The sequence below is a fragment of the Ursus maritimus genome, unplaced genomic scaffold (assembly GCF_017311325.1).
Source record: "Ursus maritimus isolate PB19 unplaced genomic scaffold, ASM1731132v1 scaffold_24, whole genome shotgun sequence".
Classification (NCBI taxonomy): Eukaryota; Metazoa; Chordata; class Mammalia; order Carnivora; family Ursidae; genus Ursus; species Ursus maritimus.
In genome coordinates this window covers 805,531-828,080 of record NW_024424897.1, presented here as the reverse complement: position 1 = coordinate 828,080, position 22,550 = coordinate 805,531, and the positions used below count along the sequence as shown (strand labels likewise).

General features: G+C 53.5%; 1 protein-coding gene across 4 annotated transcripts in view; it reads right to left on the bottom strand.

The window, feature by feature from the left end:
- Positions 1 to 22,550, bottom strand: part of CSNK1D (casein kinase 1 delta) — a 33,850-nt gene that overhangs the window by 3,508 nt on the left and 7,792 nt on the right. For 2 of the 4 annotated variants that reach the window (XM_040639944.1, XM_008693871.2), the window contains exons 3-9: positions 9,823 to 9,971; positions 9,156 to 9,384; positions 8,576 to 8,746; positions 8,073 to 8,221; positions 6,308 to 6,479; positions 5,599 to 5,738; positions 934 to 1,420 (exon numbers count right to left, since the gene is read on the bottom strand). In XM_040639944.1, coding sequence (XP_040495878.1) covers positions 1,370 to 1,420; positions 5,599 to 5,738; positions 6,308 to 6,479; positions 8,073 to 8,221; positions 8,576 to 8,746; positions 9,156 to 9,384; positions 9,823 to 9,971 — 1,061 coding nt within the window. In that variant the 3' untranslated portion in view covers positions 934 to 1,369. Of the gene's footprint in view, positions 1 to 933; positions 1,421 to 2,583; positions 2,649 to 5,598; positions 5,739 to 6,307; positions 6,480 to 8,072; positions 8,222 to 8,575; positions 8,747 to 9,155; positions 9,385 to 9,822; positions 9,972 to 22,550 lie in introns of those variants that run through there. The other 2 variants (XM_040639945.1, XM_040639946.1) reach the window with 2 other exon arrangements.

The window sequence follows — 22,550 nt, the reverse complement described above, 5'->3', positions numbered from 1 at the left end:
CCACCACCGTCTGGTGCCGCTGCCTGCTACAAAATGAGGGAGCGTCCTGGAAAACCACCAGGAACCCAGCGGCGCCAAGAGGGTCTTCCTTGCAAGACTCAGCCCCACCCTGCTTCTTGACCCCTGTGGGGTTCGCTGTATCCCAATGAAGGTGGTGGAAGGAAGCACGTGACGCCACACCCTCCTGGACAACCAGTCTGAGTCGCCAGCTTCTTGGCACCTCAGGGTGGATCCCCTTGGGCCCGAGGCCGCTGTGGTTAAGCCTGGCACAGCGCAGACGGCCACATCCTCGGTTCTGAGCACACAGCGTTAACACACTTCGAGGGTCAATCTACACTGATCACATTTACAGTCGGTTTAGAAAATTTCCCCAATTCAAAGACACTTAGGCAACACCACCACCAAAATAACCACACGTGACCCCAAAGGAGGGGCCCGATGTCTCTCAGTTCGAAATCCTCTCCTCAGGGACCAGCAACGCCCATGCAAAAAGCCTTGGCTCCCGAGGTCTTCCATGCTCGGCTTCCTTCTCGCCGCGTCCGGGGAACTCAGGTGCGCCGCGCCCGCTAACTGCTCTGAGGACCACGTCGCGTCACGTAGGCATTCTGGTGTAGGTGGGGAAGGGACAGTGACAGCCAAAACCAGCGTAATGAGGCCACAGGACACACGGCACACAGCACACGCACAGACGCACACACGTCACTTACACACGTCTACACGGGACAGCACTTCCGGTGAGAAAAGCCTTCTCCACAGCGGACCACACAACAAAGGGACCACAAAGCAGAGGACGGGCGCCCGCGCGCGCTCTGCTCCCTGACTCGCTCTGCCCTACAGAGAAACTCCACGCCAGCCTTGTTCCAGGGCTCGTTAAAGTCAACATCGGTTTTAAGACCGCAAAAACAGACGAGAAAGAAACAATAAAAAGACAGATTTCTTTACACAGATTTAAGCCAGTAATTTTTAGCAAAATGATACAAAACTGTCTTAACCAAGTAGAAGATCGGTGGTTACAGTAGGCTCGTCAGGGAGCAGGGCGCACCGCCACTGGAGGGGAACCGAAAGGCTCTGGAGCGGGAGTTTGGTTCTCTCTGCAATTGTCTCTCACACTCTGCTTTTCTTCCCAGCCCGTGACAACCGAGTCCACGTGGGGGGCCCTCGGTGCAGCCCCTGTGACGGCAGCGCTTTGGAGTCTGTCCGGTTTAGTTTGTGTTTTGTTTCCCCCACGGGCGTCGCTGGGTGGGCGGCCTGGAGAGCTCCCGGTGTTAACATTTCGGTTCTAGACCGGGGGGCGTGTCACTAGTAAAGCCATTGTAACAGAGTAGATCAGCCATGCATTGTCTGCCCTTCACAGCAAAAAGGAGAGTTCTCATCGGTGCACCACAGACTGAAGACCACTGGAAGCCACCCGACCGGGAATCTGTCGGAGCCAAAGCACAGGAGAAGGTCAGCATGAGGCCGGTGGGTCGGGCTCGGGCACAAAACACCAGTGACGGCGAGGGGACATAGATGTTGCCCAGCCCTACTCCGGACGCGTGAGCCCCAGCCACTCTGGATGGCCCCTCCGCGGCCAGGACACGTGCTCAGCAGAACGAGTGACAGGAAGATGGGGAAGGAGGAAGAGGCATGCAAGCAAGGAGGCCGGGTGGCCATGGAGCTAGAAGCCCAAGAACGATCGGACCAGACAGAGCCCAAGCTGGAAGAGGTACTCGCTCCCAGCACTCCTTCCTGGAAAGTAACCTGGTGTTTTGAAAGCGGGAACCAGGTGCTGTGTGGGCCCTGGGGCTCCCCGTGGGGGGAGGCATGAAAAGCAGCTCCTATCGAGGTGTGCGAGAACACAGTCACCCTGGAACTGTGGCTGTCTCCCAGCGGCGCGGAGCCCAGCAGCGGCAAGCCCTGACCGGGAGGAGCCGCAGCACCGCCGACCGGAGGGAGCCTGGCTTGGACACCCAGCCATGCGCCAACGGCAGGGGAGCAGGCGGCTGTGGCTGACGGGTTAATACAGACGGCAGCACGGATGGGACGCTGAGCAGAGACCGAGCTCGAAAAGAAAAACAAACGAGGACAGAAATAATGCGAAAGAAGAGAGTGACAAAGCCAGGGCGGCAGAGACCACCAGGAGACTCCCGCAGCAAGAGCGCAAGAGCCCCCACCAAGCACGGCCCGCTCAGCTGAGCACGATACGACACACGCCCCGCACAATGGACCCCGGGACGGGTGGCTCGAGGGTCCTGGGACCACTGGAGCCAGGCGTAAGTGCAGAACCCTAGGCTCCTGCTCCCACCATGGGCCCCGGACTCTCGAGACCGCCACAGGGCCAACAGCCAGCTAACAGTGGGCAGGGTCCTGGGGCCGCCCCATTCGGATACTCTCCGGTCAGCTCACCCCCAGACAGGGCGACCGAGCACGGCTGCTCTGGAATCCACACGAGGAAAAGCACCGGGCGGAGGGACCTCGCTCTCCCTGCAGCACCTGGCATGCAAGCCCAGTCCCACCTGCGCAGCCCGTGGTGGACGCAGGGGTGGTCAGCGCCCGCCCGCCCGGCGCCTGCTGCCTCACAAGACCCGACATGAGCACACTCACCCAGTGCTGCCTTCCAACGGGGAGACGTGCAGCTACTTGCCGTGGTGTTCGAAAGGAATGCTATTCTGAGGTGGGGGGAAAAGAGAGCTGTTGGTAAGGGCTCTGCTGGCAACCAGCACTGTGGCCTTCCTCACTTCGCTTCGGCCAGGTCCACCACCGGCCATGCCGCCTCACAAGGGACCCCAGGAACCTGGCGAGTGGCCCCCGAACGAGCGCAGCCGCTGCTGCTCCTCGAGGCTGATCGGCTGATGAGGCCAACGAGGGGCCAGGCGGACCCCTGTTCAGTCCTCAGGCAGTGAGCAAACCTGACATCTGGATGGCATCCCCTCTACTGGCCCCTAGAAGACCAAGGGGCTGCAGGCCTTGTTTTGGGAGCATGAATGCAAACAAACAAACCAGAAGGAGTGACTGGCTCAGAGACTGGGTCCCATTCTACTAAGAGCACTGGACCCAGAAGGCCTTTTCTTCTCAGAGAGAAAAACCTGCAGTAGGTTCACTGACCAGATGCTCTCTGGGCTCCAGGCTGCTCTGGCTGAGAAGCCAGACGCACACCCTGGGTCGGCAGTGTGGGGACTGCGGTCCAGCAGGAGCCGCCCTCAAGAAAGAAGCTGGGGCAAGGAGCAGCCACCCTCCCGCGAAGTCTGCGTGTGCCACGGCTGAGGGGTCAGAACCAAGAACACAGCGGTCCACGGCCCTCCCCCACGCCCGCCCGCAGAGTCAGAAGGTCCTCCCACAGGCTGGCCGGTGGCTCGAGCACCTTCTTGCTGAAAATGAACTACTTCCTTGGACTTGGTACATCTGCTCAAGATGCAACATCCCCTCCAAGTGCACAAAGAACCGAGAGAGAAACAGCAGCCCCAGGGGAAGCTGGCGGGATGCGGCCTCAGCCCCAGGAGGGCGGGGCCACCCTCGTGCAACAGAAGTATCACTGGTTCTACCTTCACCCCACTGTCTTTGGGGGAAAGTGCGAACGGAACCTACAGAACCGTAGAAGCTGGAGTAGCTCCCCTCGCTCTGGAACTTCCAAACCACTGGGGCAGACATGGGGGTCAGCCCCTTGCTTAGAGTCTGCTAAGAGCGAGTGCTGGTGGGTGATCAGGAAAACCCAAAGAAGGGAGCCATCCCTGGGATGTGGATGCATCGGGGACACACCCCCAAGGGCCGTGTCCTCAACATGAAGACCCTAAGAAACGCCCTAGGGTGACCAGTGCTCCTTTCAGAGTGGGAAACACCCCCGAATCACATCTTTGGAGGCTCCTCCCTGCTGTCCAGCCCATCGCTTCTTCACACAGAAAGCAAAAAGAAGAATAAAGACGCAGGACTCCCAGTTGCAAGCTCGCCTCAGCTAAGGAAGACTTCACGGGAAGGCTCTTGCGGCGGCGTGCAGGCTGAGGCTGGCCACGCCGGAGGAGAAGCTGGGCTCAGACCCAGCGGTCGCAGGCTCTCTGGCCCTTTCATTTCCCTCAGTGGTCCCAAACCCTCCAGATACTTTCTTTTCCCTCAGAGAGAATTAGGTTTGCCCCATCCCTTCATCTCCGCTGGTGGAGGCCCCAAATCTGGATCCTGAGTTCAGACAGAGCCCGTGACAGCCACAGAGCCCGGCTGTCCCTGCCTGGGGTGTCCGGGGCCCCAGTGCATGCCTGGGCTCTCGGCCACGCGTGGGCACACACTGCCCAGGACCTGCTCCTGGCTGCTGACTCATGGATTCCAGGGCCTGTGGGAAGAAGCCTGTAGCCCTTTCTGTGTCCTGCGGGTAGGACTGGGGGCTGGGAGCCATAAGGGGCCCAATCTCGTGACCCTGGCCAGACTCCTTGAGCCCCACAATACAAACTACCTGCACCCTTAGTCTCTCTTCTGGCAGACTACCAGAAGTGTTTATAGTGAAACTACGCATTCACTTGATTAAAATAAAAGGTCAGGAGCACTCTTTCTGCCTGGGCACGCTTTGCTCCTCTGCCGGAAGGCCAAGACAACGCCGCAGAACTGAGCTTCTGGGCAGTTCTCACAGACCCTGTGCTCTCCTAACCAACGTGCTCCACCCACCATTTGCCAACAAGCTATGCCCAGCACCAAGCGCATGCCGACAGCAGGGCCCAGTGCTAACTCGTCCACGAGAGGTGTCACGCTGACCCAGAGGGGTGCTGCCTGAGTGCACAGCCCAGAACACTGGCTTCCAGTGCGTTCCTGAAACCAGTGCCTGCCCACCCAGCAGATAACCATGGGGCACAGGCACCCCGCGGACCCTTGCAGAAGCAGAAGAAATGCCCTCTGACCCGCTGCCACGCACAGAAGAGGGCCCTTGGAAGCTACGCGAGGAAGAACATCCCTGTGTGTCAAGAGCTCATCTGTGGAGGACACGTGAGCAAATGCAGAAGAGCCACGGCACCAAAGCCAGAGAAGGAAGAGGAGGACGTGAGAGAAGGAAACCGCGTGACCCAGCCACTTCCCTGAGGACACCTGCCTCGTCATAAAGAAGATAAGCGGGCAGGGACTTCAGAAGAGAGGAACGCTTACTCGCGGCACATTGCCTGGCGCCAGGCTCCAACAGGCTCATCCACACAAACTTACAGGGCCACCAGCAATCCCCCCACAGGCTATGTGTGCCCACGACAAACATGCAGTATGAGCAGGCCCGACATTTCCAGTCTGCACAGGAAGACGGCCCAGCCTCCAAGGCTGGCTCCGGGAGGGGGCCGGGACTGCGAGGACAGCAGCAAAAGAGAAAAAACCCCACCACCTGCACCGGCATGGTCGGGGAGCCAAGCCCTTCATCCGCACAGCCCACCTCAGGCTCCCAACCAGAGGGCCACACAGCAGCGAGGGGCAGAGTGTCCCTCCCCAGCTAAAACTCAGGAATGGGGGAGAAAGGAAAGAAGGAAGGAAGGAAGAAGCCCTTCAACACCCGCACCCCACTCTGCTTGGCGCCCTAAGAGCAGCCCAGACACAGAGAGGCCCGAGGCCCGCAGTGGCCTGAACTTGGCGAGCCCAGAGTGCGTACCCGCACGGTGCGCGTACCTGTGAGGTGGACATGCGGGAGGTGTCTTGCCGGCCCGTGAGATCGGAGGACGAGATGTTGACAGGGGCGCCGCGGTGCAGCCGCATACTCACTTTCCGCTCTCGTTCCACACCGGACACGGGCCGAGGAGAGGTGTTAGCTGGAGGGGGAGACAGGGGTGATGGTGAGGGCTCAGGGCAGTCCCCTGACCCAGCGTGAGGGGGCCTCTCCTCAGCATCCAGTACACAGAGGAGTGGGTGCCGCTACACGCCACCAGATGTACGGGGCGGCAACAGGAGGCTGACCCCTGGCTGGCTTGCACAGCAGTGGTGGGCAGGGCCCACGGAGCACTCAAGGATGCCAGTGTCCTGGCTCCAGGTGGACTTTCCCAGGAGCAAAGCACCAGGAGTCCAGCAGGAGGGCAGCCCGAGGCCTCCCTACTTACGATGCCGCTCACAGAGGTGATGGAGGGGTGGGGACTGAGAGGCTCCCAGGGAGCAATCCGTGTCACAAGAAAGAGAAACAACGGAGAAAGAGAAACAGACGTGCCCCGGCCGGCCAATCCTCAGAAACCAGAGTCTACCAGGACCGGACGCATACAGCCTCGCCCACGAGCTCTGCCCACCTGGAGCCCGCATGGGGCCCCGCAGCTCCAACAGCCAGAGCAGCCAACACACAAACCAGAAACCCCCAGTGCCTGCTGGGGAGACATGGTGCCAGCCCACTCACCAGTGTGTGAGGTAGGGGTGAGGGGGGTGGGAGGAGCCACTTCCTGGGTGCCCCGTAGGCGGCCAGAGGCCGTGGAGGGGAGGCCGCGGGCGGCTGGGTTTCGGGAGTGCCTCAGCCGCTCCTCTCGGTCCCGGCGCTCCCGCTCAGCGTCATCAGCAGCCCGGCTGGCTCCCTGCAAAGGAAACAGGGTAAGACCAGAGTGAACGGGATCTGGGGGACAACAACCCACAGGCCCTGGCTGTCCCACTGCCAGAGAAGCCATCCACAGCAATGTAGCCAGCTGAGATGAGGCCTCTCCCTCTCTAGGACAGCGGCCTGCCCCTTGGCCCTGTGAGTGCGCAGACAAGGTCTTCCCAACACTCCTGAACCCCAAACTCTGATGGCAACTGGGTGACCTTTCCCTGTGAGCATCCACACAGGGATGGGAAATCGTATGAGCTCAGGTCAGCGGCGGGCCCAAGGTGCTGGCATCCAGGGGATCCAACAGGCACGTGGGGCCCAGCCGGCTGGCCCTAGGGCGGATGTGGGCCAGGGCACACATGACAAGAACGCACGCAGCCAGGTCTGCTGTGGAAGGTCCCGCGTGATGGACACCACAGCCATCTCTACTTTGAGCAAGTACGACCCAGACGAGTGGGGGCACGACAGCCGCCACGTTCCAGTGAACAGCACCTAACAGTCTGCGAACTGCAGCCCACGAGCCAAATCCAGCCACCATCATTTCTACAAGTTAAGTTTTCCTGATGTAGCCGCACCCACTTGTGCCCCACACCGCCCGTGGCAGCTTCCCAGCCGCGCAGAGCCGAGTGCTTGTCCCACCACGCGCACACTGCAAAGCTGAGATGATTCATTCTTCAGCCCTGCCCAGAGAAAGGTGGCCAGTCCCGTCGGGAGGGGGATGACGCCGGAAGGTTGCCCAGACTCTGGGCGATCGGTGGTCGCACGTCCTGAGCCAGCCCACTGAGGGGCACCTGCAAAGCCCCAGGACAAGCCTTCCTGTCTTATGCCCTCTGAAGAAGAGGTTCTGCTCCTCCATCAGACCTTCTCACCCTGGAAAGGTTCCAATTTCTGTTCTAAGCTAACTAAATAGAACAAATTTGTAATGAAAAACGAAGCAGAAGTTCCAAAAAACCCTGGAAGTTTCCAGCAACAGTGTCTGAAAATTAATTAACTAGACTCATGAAGAGACTCACGGATGAGCAGCAGGTTTACAGAACAAAACATCAAAGCTCAAGTTCAGTACGTACGCGAACACCTGCACCCGCTTAATAAGCCTGGCAGCAAAGTCAACCACAGCCTAGCACCTCTCCAGGCACCCACCCTGCTCGCTCACCCGCACAGCCGGGTCAGAGGGAGGAAGGGCAAAAGGTCACCCCACCTGGCTGGAGCCCTTGGCCTTGGCCATACCCCCCTGCATGACACACACTCTGGAGCCACGCCTCCCACCACAGGCAGTCAAAACCATGGCGCTCTTAGCCATGGTGACAGCAATCACAGAAGTACCTTCCAAATAAAAGTTTATCATTCCAGTAAGAGCCGTGGTTCCAGGCAGACCTGCACTTGGGAGACCCACTCTGCCGCCTCCAGGGGGCCCGGTGCCGACGTGGTGCTGCCTTTGCTCTCCCTTGACGGGGATCTTGCTTCTCAGAACCTCCTGCCTGGGGTGGACCCCACCTAGGCCACAGCCATCGCAGGTACCCTCGGCCCCCCAGTGCGGTGGCAGAGGCCTCTGGCTGAGAAGTAAAAGAGCCGGCAGCACACTTACAAATTTGAGCATGTTCCAGTCGAACACGTAGTCATAGGAGAAGCCCTGGCGGTGGAAGAGATTCCTGAAGAGCTGCCTCAGGTAGGAGTAGTCAGGCTTGTCGTCAAAACGCAAGGAGCGGCAGAAATTCAGGTACGTGGCAAACTCAGCTGTAAGACAAGACACTCAGCGCTAACTAGCTATACCCGACCGGGTGTCCGTCGACATGTCTGCCACCATCCGCGGCCACACACTTAGGACGTGAAACACGGCATCTCAAACACTGGTCACACTGGGAGGAACCGACGCTTAGGAAAAGCCGGTACCACAGAGCACAGCCTGGTCTCCCCTGCGGCATTTCTCCATAGGAACAAGGACAACTCCATGCGACATGGTCCCCAGAAGGTAAAGGAACAGCAGGGACAGAAGGCTGCCACCAGCTCAAGGACACAGCCTCCCAGTGCCCCCTCACCCCCACCCTGAGATCGTGGGCCGGCCCGACGCCTGCCCTCAAGGACACGCACAGGGATAGCTTTTACACAGCACTTCGATGGGGGTGGACATCTTCTTCTCGCTGATCCGCTCGTACTTCTGCCTCTTGGTGGCTGCCTTCAGCCCCTGCCAGGGCAGAGAGCCCAGATTGAAGTACATGAGCACATAGCCCAGTGACTCCAGGTCATCTCTTCGAGATTGTTCTGGAAAAGATGGGAAATGGGTCAAGGACAGTATGTGTGCGTCTGCAGCCACAAAGCCAAGACCCCAGGCACACTCTTGACTGTGGAAATGAACTTTTAAAACAATGGAAAAATATTCTTGGATTCTTTGTTTCAGTGTGCCCTTGGGAAACTCACACCCCTGAATGAGTGACACTGATGTTACAGGGACTATCAGAAAGCCCAACCATTTACCTGCCCCCACACCTCACAAAGGGTTTTCGAGAGTTCAGAGAGTTCTGTGCTACAGAGGTCTGATGACAGCCTCCATGCCAAACATGCTGACCACTCCCAGGGTCCCCCAAGAGGCTGGCCTTTCCCTAAGAGATGGCCATGCCCAAGGCAGCCTAGTGACTGGGGGCACAAGAGACCCCACCACCCACGGGCTCACCGATTCCAAGATGCGTGTTGATGGAGGCATACCGCGCCGTCCCAGTGAGGTTTTTGTTCTCACGGTAGGGGATGTGCTGGTGGGTCCTGGCGTCCCGGTACTTCTTGGCCAGCCCAAAATCGATGATGTAGACCAGGTTGCCCTTCTTCCCCAGCCCCATGAGAAAGTTATCTGGCTTCACATCTCGGTGGATGAAGTTCTTTGAATGAATGTATTCGATGCGACTAATCTGTAGTTAGGGAAGTAATGACTAGAGATTAAATCCCAGCAGCAGTCTTGGCAAAAGCAACTGCTTGGCAGAGTGAGGGCTGTGCCCTCAGCTGCATGTCCTGCGGCCCTTGGCCAGAGCAGAGTAACTCCACAACCAGGGAAGGATGCTGAATGGACCATCTTCCACACACCCGCCCGGTTAGGGCCGTCAACCAACAGCAGCCTGACAGGACCATCCCTTCCTGCAGGGGCCCACCAGGAAATGCACGCACACCTCCAAACCCAACCCACGGTCACAATCCTGCAGCAAAGGTGAATGCACTCCCACTCTCCGCCTGTGGACACTAACAGGCACAGAAGGAGAACAGCACCTGAATGTGCCATAAGACTGCCAAGTCATACCAAGCACGTGCCGAGGGCCCAGGCTCCCTGTCACCGCAGAAACACGGATTCTTACCATCTGGTCAGCGAGCAGCAGGACAGTTTTGAGGCTGAATTTCCTTGAGCAGAAGTTGAATAGATCCTCCAGGCTCGGCCCCAATAGCTCCATCACCATGACGTTGTAGTCCCCCTCGGCCCCACACCACCGGATGGTGGGGATGCCCACTGCAAGAGAAACCCAACACGCCTGTGCTCGCATGCTGGGACACACCACACGAGACACACACTGTGTGACAAGAGCCAGGCGGGCCGCAGCTGGAAGTGACACTGAGAGAGAATGGAAGGCCAGTGTCCCAGGTGGGGGAGTGAGCAGATGCAAGAAAGACTCCTGCTGACCTTCGGCCCAGGTCACCAATCAGGAACCAGTCTGGGCTCGCTGCTGGGAACCGAAGTCCACACTTGGCTCAGGTTTCCTTGGTTTTCTTGTCACACCCTCTTTCTGCCCCAGTCCTCACGACTCCTCAGGCTGCCTCTGGGCTGAGCCGTCTCTCCCATCTCTGGTTTCGGGGGCCGGGCAATTCTTGGGGGGACAGGGGAGGGAGGTTCTGGGGTCGTCCCTCTGTCAGGACGTGTCTGATGTTGGGTGATGGGTCTGGGGAGGAAGACCACGGAGCTGAAGGGCCTTCTCGTCACAGAACGTCAGGTCCCTGCTCTCAATGTGACTTGTCACCAAGGATGGGACTCTGACCCCTGGCCGGGGTGTGGTCATTCTCTCCAGAGTTTGTACTGTTCTCTCTGGGGGGACGTCACTACGTGGAGCCTACACTCCGGGGGTCGGGGGTGGGGGGTCACGCTCTACTTCTTGAGGGCAGAGCATCCATATATAGTACTCAGATTTGTCTCTTCTCCCCATTTACTTATTTATTTTTATTTTTTAAAGATTTACTTATTTGTCAGAGAGAGAAGGCGCGTACACAAGCAGGGGGAGCAGCAGGCAGAGGGAGAAGCAGACTCTCCGCTGAGCAAAGAGCCCGATGTGGGACTTGATCCCAGGACCCTGCGATCATGACCTAAGCCGAAGGCAGATGCTTAACCGACTGGGCCACCCAGGTGTCCCCCCATTTACTCATTTAATCACTGTTCTGCAGTACTGTGGGTACCTATCTTTTTTTTTTTTTTAAGATTTTATTTATTTATTTGACAGAGAGAGAGAGACAGCCAGCGAAAGAGGGAACACAAGCAGGGGGAGTGGGAGAGAAAGCAGCAGGCTTCCAGCAGAGGAGCCTGATGTGGGGCTCGATCCCACAACGCCGGGATCACGCCCTGAGCCGAAGGCAGACGCTTAACCGCTGTGCCACCCAGGTGCCCCTCCCTTTTTTAAAGATTTAATTTATCTTTTGAGAGAGAGAGAGAGCGCGCGCGCACACGCACAAGCAGGGGAGTGGGAGAGGGAGAAGCAGACTCCCCACTGAGCAGGGAGCCTGATGTGGGACTCGATTCCAGGACCCTGGGATCATGACCTGAGCCAAAGGCAGCCACTTCACATAAGTAGCCACCCAGGCGCCCCCTGTGGGTACCTATCTTATATTCTCGTCTATACTGCAGCCCCACATCACTCACTCTTGCGAACAGGGCTCTAGCCATGGTCGCTGGGGGCTAAGGCCCTTGACCAAAACTTAAGTTTTTAGTTCAGCTTTATAGCAAGTTGTGATACCAACTGGGTAACCCCCTTTCATTTTTAAAATTAATTACTTAAAAATGTATTTTACATGTTTCATGAGAACAAATTCAACAAATACATTTAAGTTATAAAGCAGAATGAAGGAAAGGTCCGGAGCCCAGCACCTACCCAGACCCAGGACATTCCTTCTAACTATGCCTACTCTTACACGCCTCTCTCCTCTCATTTTTGTGCTCCCCACATCATGACCATCCAGGGCTTTACCATTCCCTTGCTTTTAATAAAGTAAGGGTGCATGCTTACTACTCAGCCAAAGAAAAGGGTGAAATCTTGCCATTTTAGATAACAAGGATGGATTGGAGGGTATGATGCTAAATGAAATAAGAGAAAAAATACCACACAATTTTACTTACATGTGAACTCTAAAAAACAAAACAGACTCATAAATACAGACAGTGAAGTGGTAGCTGCCAAGGGGGTGGGGCAAAATAGGTGAAGGGGATTAAGAGCACAATCTACCAGTTATAAAATAAATAGAAAAGAGAAAAAAAGGTCACTGAGATGAAACGTACAGCACAGGGAACATAGGTAACAACACTGTAGGAACATGGTATGGTGACAGATGGTGACCACACCTGTTGCGTGTGCACTGTGTTAACACACAGACCTGTCGAGTCACCACGCTGTACACCAGAAACTAGTATAACTGAGTTTTATTATATTTCTTTTTTTAAAAAAGATTTTATTTATTTATTGGGGGGGGGGATCACAAGCAGGGAGGGAAGGGTAGAGGGAGAAGCAGACTCCATGCTGAGCAGGGAGCCTGATGCAGGGCTCGATCCCAGGACCCTGGAATAATGACCTGAGCCGAAGGCAGACGCTTCACCGACTGAGCCACCCAGACACCCTAATTTTATTACGTTTGTATTAAATCGTTTTTTAAAACTATACATGCTGTATAGTACTCCCCTCGGAGAACAGATCACAATTCATCTATTCTTTCACTTGGAATGTCGGAGTTTGCTATTGCAAACGGTGCTACTCAGTATACCCTTATTTATGTCCACGGATGAAAATTCTTCTACACAAAATTCTTGTTCACATCCGGTTTCCCCAGGCGCATGCCTACAAACACAGAGCACAAGTTATCTGACCCTATGAGATGATGTCACCTTGTCTCCTGAGACGGAAAGCCCACTCCACACGCCTGCCAGCAGTGAGCTGGTGAAGAGTACCACCAGATCACTGACTTTTCATCAATCAAGTGGGTGTGAGATAGGTCTCAGCGAACTCTCAATTTGGAACTTTCTTCTGTATTTATTGGCCACATGCTGTTCCTCTCTGAAATGTCTAACCTCGTCTTTTGCCAATTTTTCTATCAGGGAGTCTTTTGTCTATTTATAGCCATTCTTCAAAAATTCTGGGTACTAAACCATTGTTGATTTTATGTGAGGCATATTTTTTTTTCTTTTGGAGCCTTCTTTTTTTTTTTTTTTTTAAAGATTTTATTTATTCATTTGACAGAGAGAGAGACAGCCAGCGAAAGAGGGAACACAGGCAGGGGGAGTGGGAGAGGAGGAAGCAGGCTCCCAGCGGAGGAACCCAATGCAGGGCTCGATCCCAGAACGCTGGGATCATGCCCTGAGCTGAAGGCAGACGCTTAACGACTGAGCCACCCAGGTGCCCCCCTTTTGGAGCCTTTTGATGAGAAATTTTAACAAAGATGAACATATCAATCTTTTCCATTATGAGTAATGTTTTTGGTATAAGAAACCCTAGGTCAGAAATAAATACTATTATTATCTTTTAAGAGTTTAAAAGTTACTCAATATCAACCAAGATGGAGTAATGGGAGCCCAATTTACCCCCACATCCGCAAAAACCAGAAGACTTAACAAAACACAGAACATATGGAAAAGTGGTTTCTAAGACACTGAACAGGAGAGGCAATGAACGACACTCAGGCCTGAGAGAGGACACAAGCCGCGTGGGCCACAGGGCTGCCCCCCCGCCCCCGCCTCGACTGCCAGCAGAGATGTAAAAACTGAACAGATGAAGTAACCTGACTTCGTCCCCTGTAACTACACGGAGAAGAACCTGAGCAACAAGAGTAAAACACCAAGCATGCCAGCAAGTAAAACTCCTAAAATTTGGCATCCAAACATTACCAGGAGGCAAAGAAGCAGAAAACATCCACACTGAGAACGGTCCATCAACTGAAACTGGCTCAGACGTGGAGTTCGCAGAGAAGGACAACAGGAGTCTTATAGGGGTAAGTGGGGGGCTCAGTCGGTGAAGTGTCTGACTCTTGATTTCGGCTCAGGTCATGATCTTGGTCGTGGGATGGAGCCCTGTGTCTGGCTCTGCATTCAGCAGGGAGCCTGCTGGAGACTCTCTCTCTCCCCCCTCTGCTCCTCTCCCCTCCATGTGCTCTCTCTAAAAATAAATAAATAAATCTGAATAAAAGTTATTATAAATTCTAATTATATTCCATGTCAAAAAAGCTACACAAGGAAGATTTATAAAAGACTCAAATCCAACTTTTAGAGATGAGAACTACAGTGTCTGAGATCAGACAGTGCAGAAGAAAAGACGCGTGACTCGAAGGCACAGCAATAGAAACTACTGGAAAAGCAGCAAGAGCCACCTACAAGCTACCTCTCATATCTATATCACCGAAGACCCCAGGAAAGATGGAGGAGGGGGACAGAGATGATGTTGGACGCAGCTGGATGGAGACAACAAACCTACAGATATAAGCTCAGGGGACCCCACACACAAGAGCCATAAAGAACATCACATAAGTGTCCATAGCTGCTAATCAAATCACTCAAAATGAGTGACAGAGAGAGCATCTTGAAAGCAGCCCGGGGAAAAAAATCCACATCACATGAAGAGGACAAAGGCCAGGATGGCTGCAGACTTTTCATCAGAAACCAGGCACTTAAGAGCACAGTAGGGCACCATCTTTCAAGTACTGAGGACACCAACCTCAGAAAGCCAAGCCAAATAAGATTTGCAGATAAAAAAAGTTGGAAGAATCCATCAGCAGCAGACCTGCACTGCTACGTATGGGAAAGGCCACCCTCCGGCAGAAGGCAGTGATGCCAGACGAAGTGTGGGCCCACACAAAAGGATGAAAAGCACTGGAAATAACAAGAGTTCACATGTAAGATTTTAAAAAATCACTTAAATCCCTTTAAAAGATAGGACTGTTTAAACAAAAATAACAATGCAATACAGGTGTGTACTATGCAAATGTCTGTGCTGCAGGACAGTATCACAGAGGCTGGTAGCGGGGAACCCAGCACTGTCACAGGCCCATCTGCCCTGTACCAAGTGCAGAGTATGGCAAGGACACGAGAGGGTTTGTTACACAGATGCACGTGATAAACCCTAACTCAGTCACTAAGGTAACAAGGAGAGCGTTAGTGAGCCAGCAGAGGTGCAAATCATAAGAAAAACCATTAAGAAATGTAAACAAAGGGACGCCTGGGTAGTGCCGTTGGTTAAGCATCTGCCTTCGGCTCAAGTCATGATCTCCGGGTCCCGAGATCAAGCCCCACGTCGGGCTCCTTGCTCAGTGGGGAGCCTGCTTCTCCTCTGCCCGCCACTGCCCCTGCTTGTGCTCTCTCTCTCTGACAAATAAATAAAATCTTAAATAAATTTTAAAAAATGTAAATAAAATACTTGTAATCAAAAAGAAGGCAAAGGAGGAGGGAGACAAAAACCAGCTGCAAGATGGTCAACCAAAACCTGGCCTGTCAGGAACCACATCAAGTATAAATCCTCTCAACACCCCAAATAAGGCACACTTTCTCAGACTAGATAGAAACAAGGGCCCTTTACACAAAAACGGGTTGTGAGAAGGACAGCACAGGACACCAACTTTAGAAAGAAGGGTGCACAAGAGCTGGGTCCACGTGGGACGCAGTGGGCTGTGGAGAGCGCCTCTGGGGATGTACCTGTTATTTCATAAGGATAAAGGCATCAACTCGTCAGGAGAACGTACCAACTCCGCATGTCCATGCAGCGGACAGCTGAAACACATGAAGCAAAACCGCAAGCAGACCGACAAACACACAACCTGACAGTGTCCTCAACATCCCCTCGGGCAGCCAGCACTCTCTCCTCTAGCACACACAGGGCAGTTAGCAAGACAGACCCCACAATGGACATAAAACAGGCCCAGAGTTAAAAGGATTCAAGTTGAACAAAGTATGTTCTCAGATGACAATGGAATTCAGTCAGAAATAACAAGAGTGCTCTCTGGAAAACCCCCAAATATTTGGAAGCTTCATAATATACTTCAAAATAACCCACAGATCAGGGAGAGACCAGAAGGGGAATTAGAAAGCTTTCTGAACTAAATGAAAATGAAAACACAACACATCAGGGTTTATGAGACATGCTCTAGGAGCACCTGCGGGAAATTTATAGCAACAAAACGCCTGTATTAGAAAAGACAGATCAATGATCTCAGAAAATAGGAAATTAAACCCGAACAGATGAAAAAAAAAATGATCACAGCAGTAATCAATGAAACAGGACACAAAGAAACAAAGACAAAAACTACTGAAATCAAAACATGTTCTTTGAAAAGATTTTTGATACACCTCTAATCAGACTGATTAGGAAAGAAGAGAAGACACAAATTAGCAATACCGACAACTGCAGACCCTACATCTACGAAAAGGCTAATGGAGAAATATCACGAACAGCTTTATGCCAGTAATTTCAATACCCAGATGACACGGATAAACTGTCTGACGGACACCACCCACCAAAGCCGTTACTGCTGGCGGGGATGTTAACAGGACAGCCACCTGGAAAGCAGTTGGCCGTCTGTTAAAAAGGAAAACATTCACCTACTTCTGATTCAGCTGTTCCACTCCTAGACACTCACCCACGAGAAAAGGAAATAAATGTCCACCCAAATACCTACACAACGTTTACAGCATCTTTGTTTGGAATGCCGCAAACTGGTGGAGGGATGGAGAAACTGGGGCATCCACCCAAGGGCACATCATGGCGTGGCGCACCATGAGGACTCTCTCAGAGGCCAGGCAGGCTTCCTCGGGTTGGGTGGAGGGAGGGCAGAAGCATGGCTGTGGCCACAGAGGCACACCCACTGCTGTAAGCTCACAGCCATCACTCCAGGACACATGTTGCTTCTCACTGTCCCAAAGAACTGTGCCCTGGGCCCCACGTTCTCAGGACTCCAACTACCCTGGCCATGTACAAATCATAGATCTTGTGCATTCTAACTTCACTCTTGATGTAAGCATTCTGGTTTTATGTTCTCGTGTATTTCTGCGTGATGCCCTATTGTGCACTGGGTTCTCGGGGCAAAGAGATGTTTCCCGGGGGGTCAGCAGCAGCCGCAGGACCGTGAGGCAGGAAAAAGCCGTCTCCCCAGAGTGCAGAACAACTATTTGGAGTGCACAGGAACCACCTCACTTTTACCGGGGCTGCCCCGTGACTCGATCTCTCCCTCCTAGAAGACTCAAATTCATATGAACAAGAAAGGTGGTGTGCAGCGGTCAGGAGAAGGTGCTGAGGGGAAGCCACAGCTGGGGGAGGCTGGTCTAGACCAGTGATGAAGGACTCCTACTCGTTGAATCTCAGGACATGCGCTCCCTTCACCTACCAAATCCTTTACTGGCTCAGGCCAGGTCTACCAGCACAACAGGGTTCACGCGTGTGTCTGAAAAAATTCAAGTTGGTCATGGTAAGTTGTAAGAGGGCCTGAACTGCCCTGGGGTGCCACATGAAGCAAAGCCCCAAATCCTTAACCTTGAACAATTCTGAGTTTTCTTGCCTTGGCTTCCAGAGACCATGGTGTTCCAGGGCCAGCATCCTGCCCCTGCCACAGCCATGGTTAGTGTCACGGTGGGGAGGACAATGGAGCACACTGGACCAGCTGTGCCTCATCCTGGTTTCTAGCCGCCCCCTTGGATCGCTGTGTCTGCTGGGCCCACTGGACTCACAAGCTGCCGGCTGGGTGATCGACATGCAGCCGGGCTTGTATAAATATAATGAGCTGGTCTTTCTCCATGCTCTTCTGGGCTTTTATTGTTTACCAACTTTTTTTTCCTACTGAGAAAAACAGCCAGAGGATCTGACAAAAGGCTCTGCACCAGGCAGAAAATCTGAAACACAGGCTTGAGGGACCCCTTCTTGAAGTATGTGTGTATGTGTTGGGGGGGTGTCTTGAGCCATCTTTTCTTGGTGCCCCCTTCCCCTATTTCCTATTTTGGGCCAGATCCTCTGTCCTAAAAACTTGACTCCCACCCTATTCCTTCCTCTATCTCCCCACTCCCCCCAAAAAGCTCACACACCCTTACACTGAATTTCTGGGGCGTCACCACAATTCTTAAATGATCTGTGCAAAATTCTGAAGAAGCCAGAAATACTCCATCCCTTGTTCCCAACTCCCGAGTCAAAACTGTTCTTTGACACGATTCAGGCCAGACACACTGCTGTATTTAGATGGATCAAACCTACTTCAGTGTCTAATCCTAGGGAAGATGTGCAAGGGTGGGGGCTGGGAGACAAAGAAGGGAAGATGACTGGACCTCCAAGCCACTCATGGGCATCCGTGAAGGTACAGGACACGCACATCAAAAGGGCCACAAGACTGTTTAGTAGGATGTGGATGAATGTAACTTCATGTTTAGTGCAGGAAACCGAAGCTTTGTGTGGAATCTTGAATTTCTGGGGAAGGAGGGAGAGGAGGGAAGCATGTGCCTGTCCGCCCTCTCCCAAGCTCCCTCCCCCTGCTCCTGAACTGCAGGAGGCTGAGCCCCTGGGTTCAGTGACCCCGTCCCTGGAGAACGGATGAGATGGCTGGATCTGCTACCACCGTGTAACACACGCACCGACCCTTTCCCTTCCCCTCGGAAAATACAGTGACAAAAGAGACGCCCTTATTTTTTAATGCTCCCCCTTGTCTTCTGTGCTAGCAAAGACACCCCATGCCACGCTACAGAGGAATGGTGAGGACAAGACCAAAGAGGATGTGGCTCTAAGAGAAGCCCAAAGCCAGGCAGGTGGGACATGGCCCTGCAAGCATGTGCAGTGTCTGATGTCATCCTGTAGTCAAGACACTTGCCTGCTCCACGAAACACAATTCCACTCTCGGGCTGTGCACCAGAAAATATGTCTGGGTGCCATCGAGGCAGCGTCCCCAAGAGCCAGATGCCAGAAGCAGGAGAGAAGACTGCTTACAGAGACGTGAGGTTACTAAACAGCAGCCACGTCAGCGACACGCAGCCGTGTCAGCACAGGGGCATCTCGGGAGCATGCGGGGTCCAAAGTCAAGTCGTACGGTACGTAAAGAGCATACTGCGTAGACCCACATGTGGCGTCTGTCGGGCAGACGCACATCAAGGACTCACAATGTCTGTTTACACTGATGGGGTGTTCCAACGGCGGCACCTTTTTTTCCTAGCGGTTGATACTAGCATGTCTTGTCACCCCAGCATCAGGGAGCAGGTACAATGCAGTAAAGGCAGAGCGCCCTGCTCTTAGAGTTCTCTGGCCAGAAGATGCTAAGCTTTCTGCGTGGCCTGCTTTGTCCTGAGCAGATGTCTGGAAAATCGAGTGATGAGACCCCAGGAAGCAATGATCTATAAAGCTATTCACAAGCATGTTCCCACTGCCTATCCAGACTGCTACCCTGGGGCCAGCAAGATCAGAAATCTGAAAATGCATGCCGCTGCTGGGCCCATGCAGGAGCAAGCAAGGCCCGCGAGCGAGAGCAGTGGCAACCAGCATGCTGCCCCTACCCACGTGCCATTCGGGTGGGAAATGGGTCGCCTGGCATCACTATGTGTAGTTCTCAACACCTGATGGAGCCCAAAGATACCAAAATCTATGCTTGGGGGTGAAAAACTAGGAGACAGGCAAATGGTTTTCATTTCTACTTATGAGAAGTTCCAATATTTGACATTAATGCAAATACAAACTTTCACAAAGCTTTCGGCAACTGAAACCTAAAACAACTGTAAACAAAATGCCAAACGTTTCTAGACAAGGTCACTGGATCTTTAAAAAATTTCTTACAGGGTGACAGAAAAACAAAAACTTAGAAACAAACTAGGCAGGGATGTCGGGGGCAAACTCTGGACCGTGGCTTCTCCCCCAGAGTGCACTGGGACTGGCACGGGGCACTGAGGGGATCCTGCCGCCTCTCTAGCAGGAGGGAGCAACAGGCCTTCAATTTAGTATCGATCCCCATGTATTACATACACTCTTGGCTACTGTGAAACTTTCCTTTCCTTCCCTTCCCTTCCCTTTCCCTTTCCTTCCTTTCTTTCTTTCAAGATTTAACTTATTTATTTGACAATTTGACAGAGAGAGAGACACACAGCCAGCATCAGATGAAACACAGGTAGGGGGAGTGGGAGAGGAAGAAGCAGGCTCCCAGCGGAGCAGCCTGATGTGGGGCTCGATCCCAGGACCCTGGGGTCACGCCCTGAGCCGAAGGCAGACGCTTAACCGCTGTGCCACCCAGGCGCCCCAACTGTGAAACATTTCTTAACAAAAAGACAGTAATTGTCCAAAATAAAGCATGGGAACTAACCAGGACACAGGACGAGAGAGGTGAACCTGGGGATGCCGCCAGCTCCTACTGTGCTGGCGGGTGCTGGTTCACCCTCGCTGCCAGCCCAGGGTTTATACAAACGGCCCACTCACCCCTCCCACACGCCACACCCGCTCCGAGCCTTGACCAGAAGCAGCTGTGGACTAAACACATGTTCTCTACTGAGGGACCACCAAGAAAGGGTTGGTCCAAAGCCACTCTGGGGACATGAGGATGGGAAAGAGCAGTTAATGTCTTGGTAGGGCCTGGCAGTCCACTGCATCTTGAGAAGAACCTCATGTCTGCCCAAGTCATTCACCAACACAACTAAGCAAGATTTATTCCTGCTATTCCAAGTGTCCCATCATTGCCAGCAGACTGGCAGCAGTGGAAACACCAGGGGCATGCTACGGACCGCCAGGGAGGGCAGCGGCACGCCTCCCCAGGAGAGAGCTACTGTGCACCAGTGGCCTGAGCACTACAGCACTCAGGTTCCAACCTCTGTCCTCTGGGAAGTTCTGCATCAGTCTGTGCATGTCTCCCCATTCAGGACACGAGGCTGGCTGACACTCACTGCACAGGACTGTAGTGGCAGCAGACGTGCCAGTGTTTGTAAGCGAGGCTGACTCCTCCCACAGGCGGCCTGCCCGCCTGAGCACTGTTCTCTCTGGCCAGGAACAGCAACACCACCACAGCAGATGGTCAGTGAGTGCAGGGCAGCCTCTCAGTTTCCATCTTCCTCCTAGGATGCCGTCAGTATCAACCACTTGCAAGAAAGCCCAGAACACAGCATTAAAAGCATCGAACAGCTACAAGCAGACACTTGCTGTCAGTTCACCATAACCAAGTGGTCTGTGTGTATCAGCACGGGACGTGATACAGAAGGCTGACCAACAGCATGTGGACCCCTGCATCCTGTCTACAGCCCCAGCTTCGTCTTGGTGAGGAAGTCACACAACGCTACTAGAATCGCCGACTCTGCTGGACATCATCCGTTTTCAAACATTGAGATCTTACTTTTTTTAAAAGCACCTTGATAATATCCACCAAAAGCACATTTGAAACAGAAGTAAAACTCAAATACACGTGGGGGACGGCCAGACGGGAGAAGATCCTAGGTTCCTAGGATCCTAGAGAAGGCGCACAAACCTTACAGCAAGGATTCAAAGTGAGAGGCGATGCTGCAGCCTGGGCCCTCAGCCCCCCAACAGACAGCTGTGGTCCAGGGATGGAGGAGCCCCATCCCAAAGGGAATGAACTCTTCTCTGTTAAGTCTCAGCCACTTACTCAATTCCTCTTTGGGGCGTCAGCTGACCGTTTTCTTTCCTTCTGCCCTCTAGCCCTCCAGCTTACAAATTCTCACAGAGATGCTACTTGTTAACACTCAACAAGGCTTTTAAGCTGGAAGCTTTCTTCAACCCCCAGCCATAAGGCCCTGCCCAACCATGAAGGCCACATCCTGAGTCACCTCCTTCTCATCACTACCTGACGAGCTGTGTAGACTGTCCCTGATGCCTGAGAAGACTGCCCCCTGCTGAGGGTCACCGGAGGGCAGACACACTGGCTGGGTCCTCTGCTGACCACTCCCTGGGGCCCACAGGCGTTTGTACCCCTGGGTGCTGGTTGAGAGCCCACAGCTGCCTCTGGTCCCGAGAAAGCTGGGCCAGGACGCCCTGAACGCCCTCTGTGATGGGTCCTGCAGGACTGTCTGTGCTGCTCTGATATGCATCTGTTGCTGAGACACACCCGTTGCTGTGTAAAGCAAGAAATGTTGGTTGCTAGTAGCAGCACAGATTAAACCATTTTTGTGGAGGAAAGATGACAGTGAAATCACCAATCCTTCCTGCTGGCCTGGAAAAAGAGAATTCAGACTCTGAAGACAAGTTTTCATTTGGCAAAGCACCAAGAGCACCCCAAACTGTGAAAGTACCACAGAGGCTCCTGCCATGAAGGGTCTCCAAACTGGATGCAGTTGCAGCCTTTCTTCAGACACAAAGCCTTGATCCCGAGGGGAGCTCCCTGGGGTGAAGCACGGACATGTCCTTCCTAATGCTGCAGTGTCTTCAGGACTCTGAGACCGCCAACAAAATCCCAGCCTGCTCCATTAGCCAAACTACCGTGAAGTCCAGAGAATTCTAAAAGTTAGACTCTTTGAGATCAGGATGTGTGCTCTCAGACATCAGACACCCTTAGGTATGAGAGGAGGCTTCCCAGAATTGGGACAGTAATTGAGTTGGAAGGGGACACAGAGATCAGAGTTCAAACTCCATTTCACTCAGGCGTGTTTGAGGGGCCCCCCCAAAGCTGTGAGCAAAGCATGTGACTGAGGTCGCACACCCAACAAGCAGGAGTGTGCCTGAAAAATCAAAATTCACACGAACCCTGAGTTCAAAGACACCACCAGCTAACATGAGGCTACGGAAAAGCAGAAAATCATGTTTTATATGGAGTGAGGCCCTCAGTAGGCCTCTCGGTATCTGAAGGAAGCCACGTGACTGAGTCAAGTGTATGGACGTTTTCCTCCCTTTCCCAAATA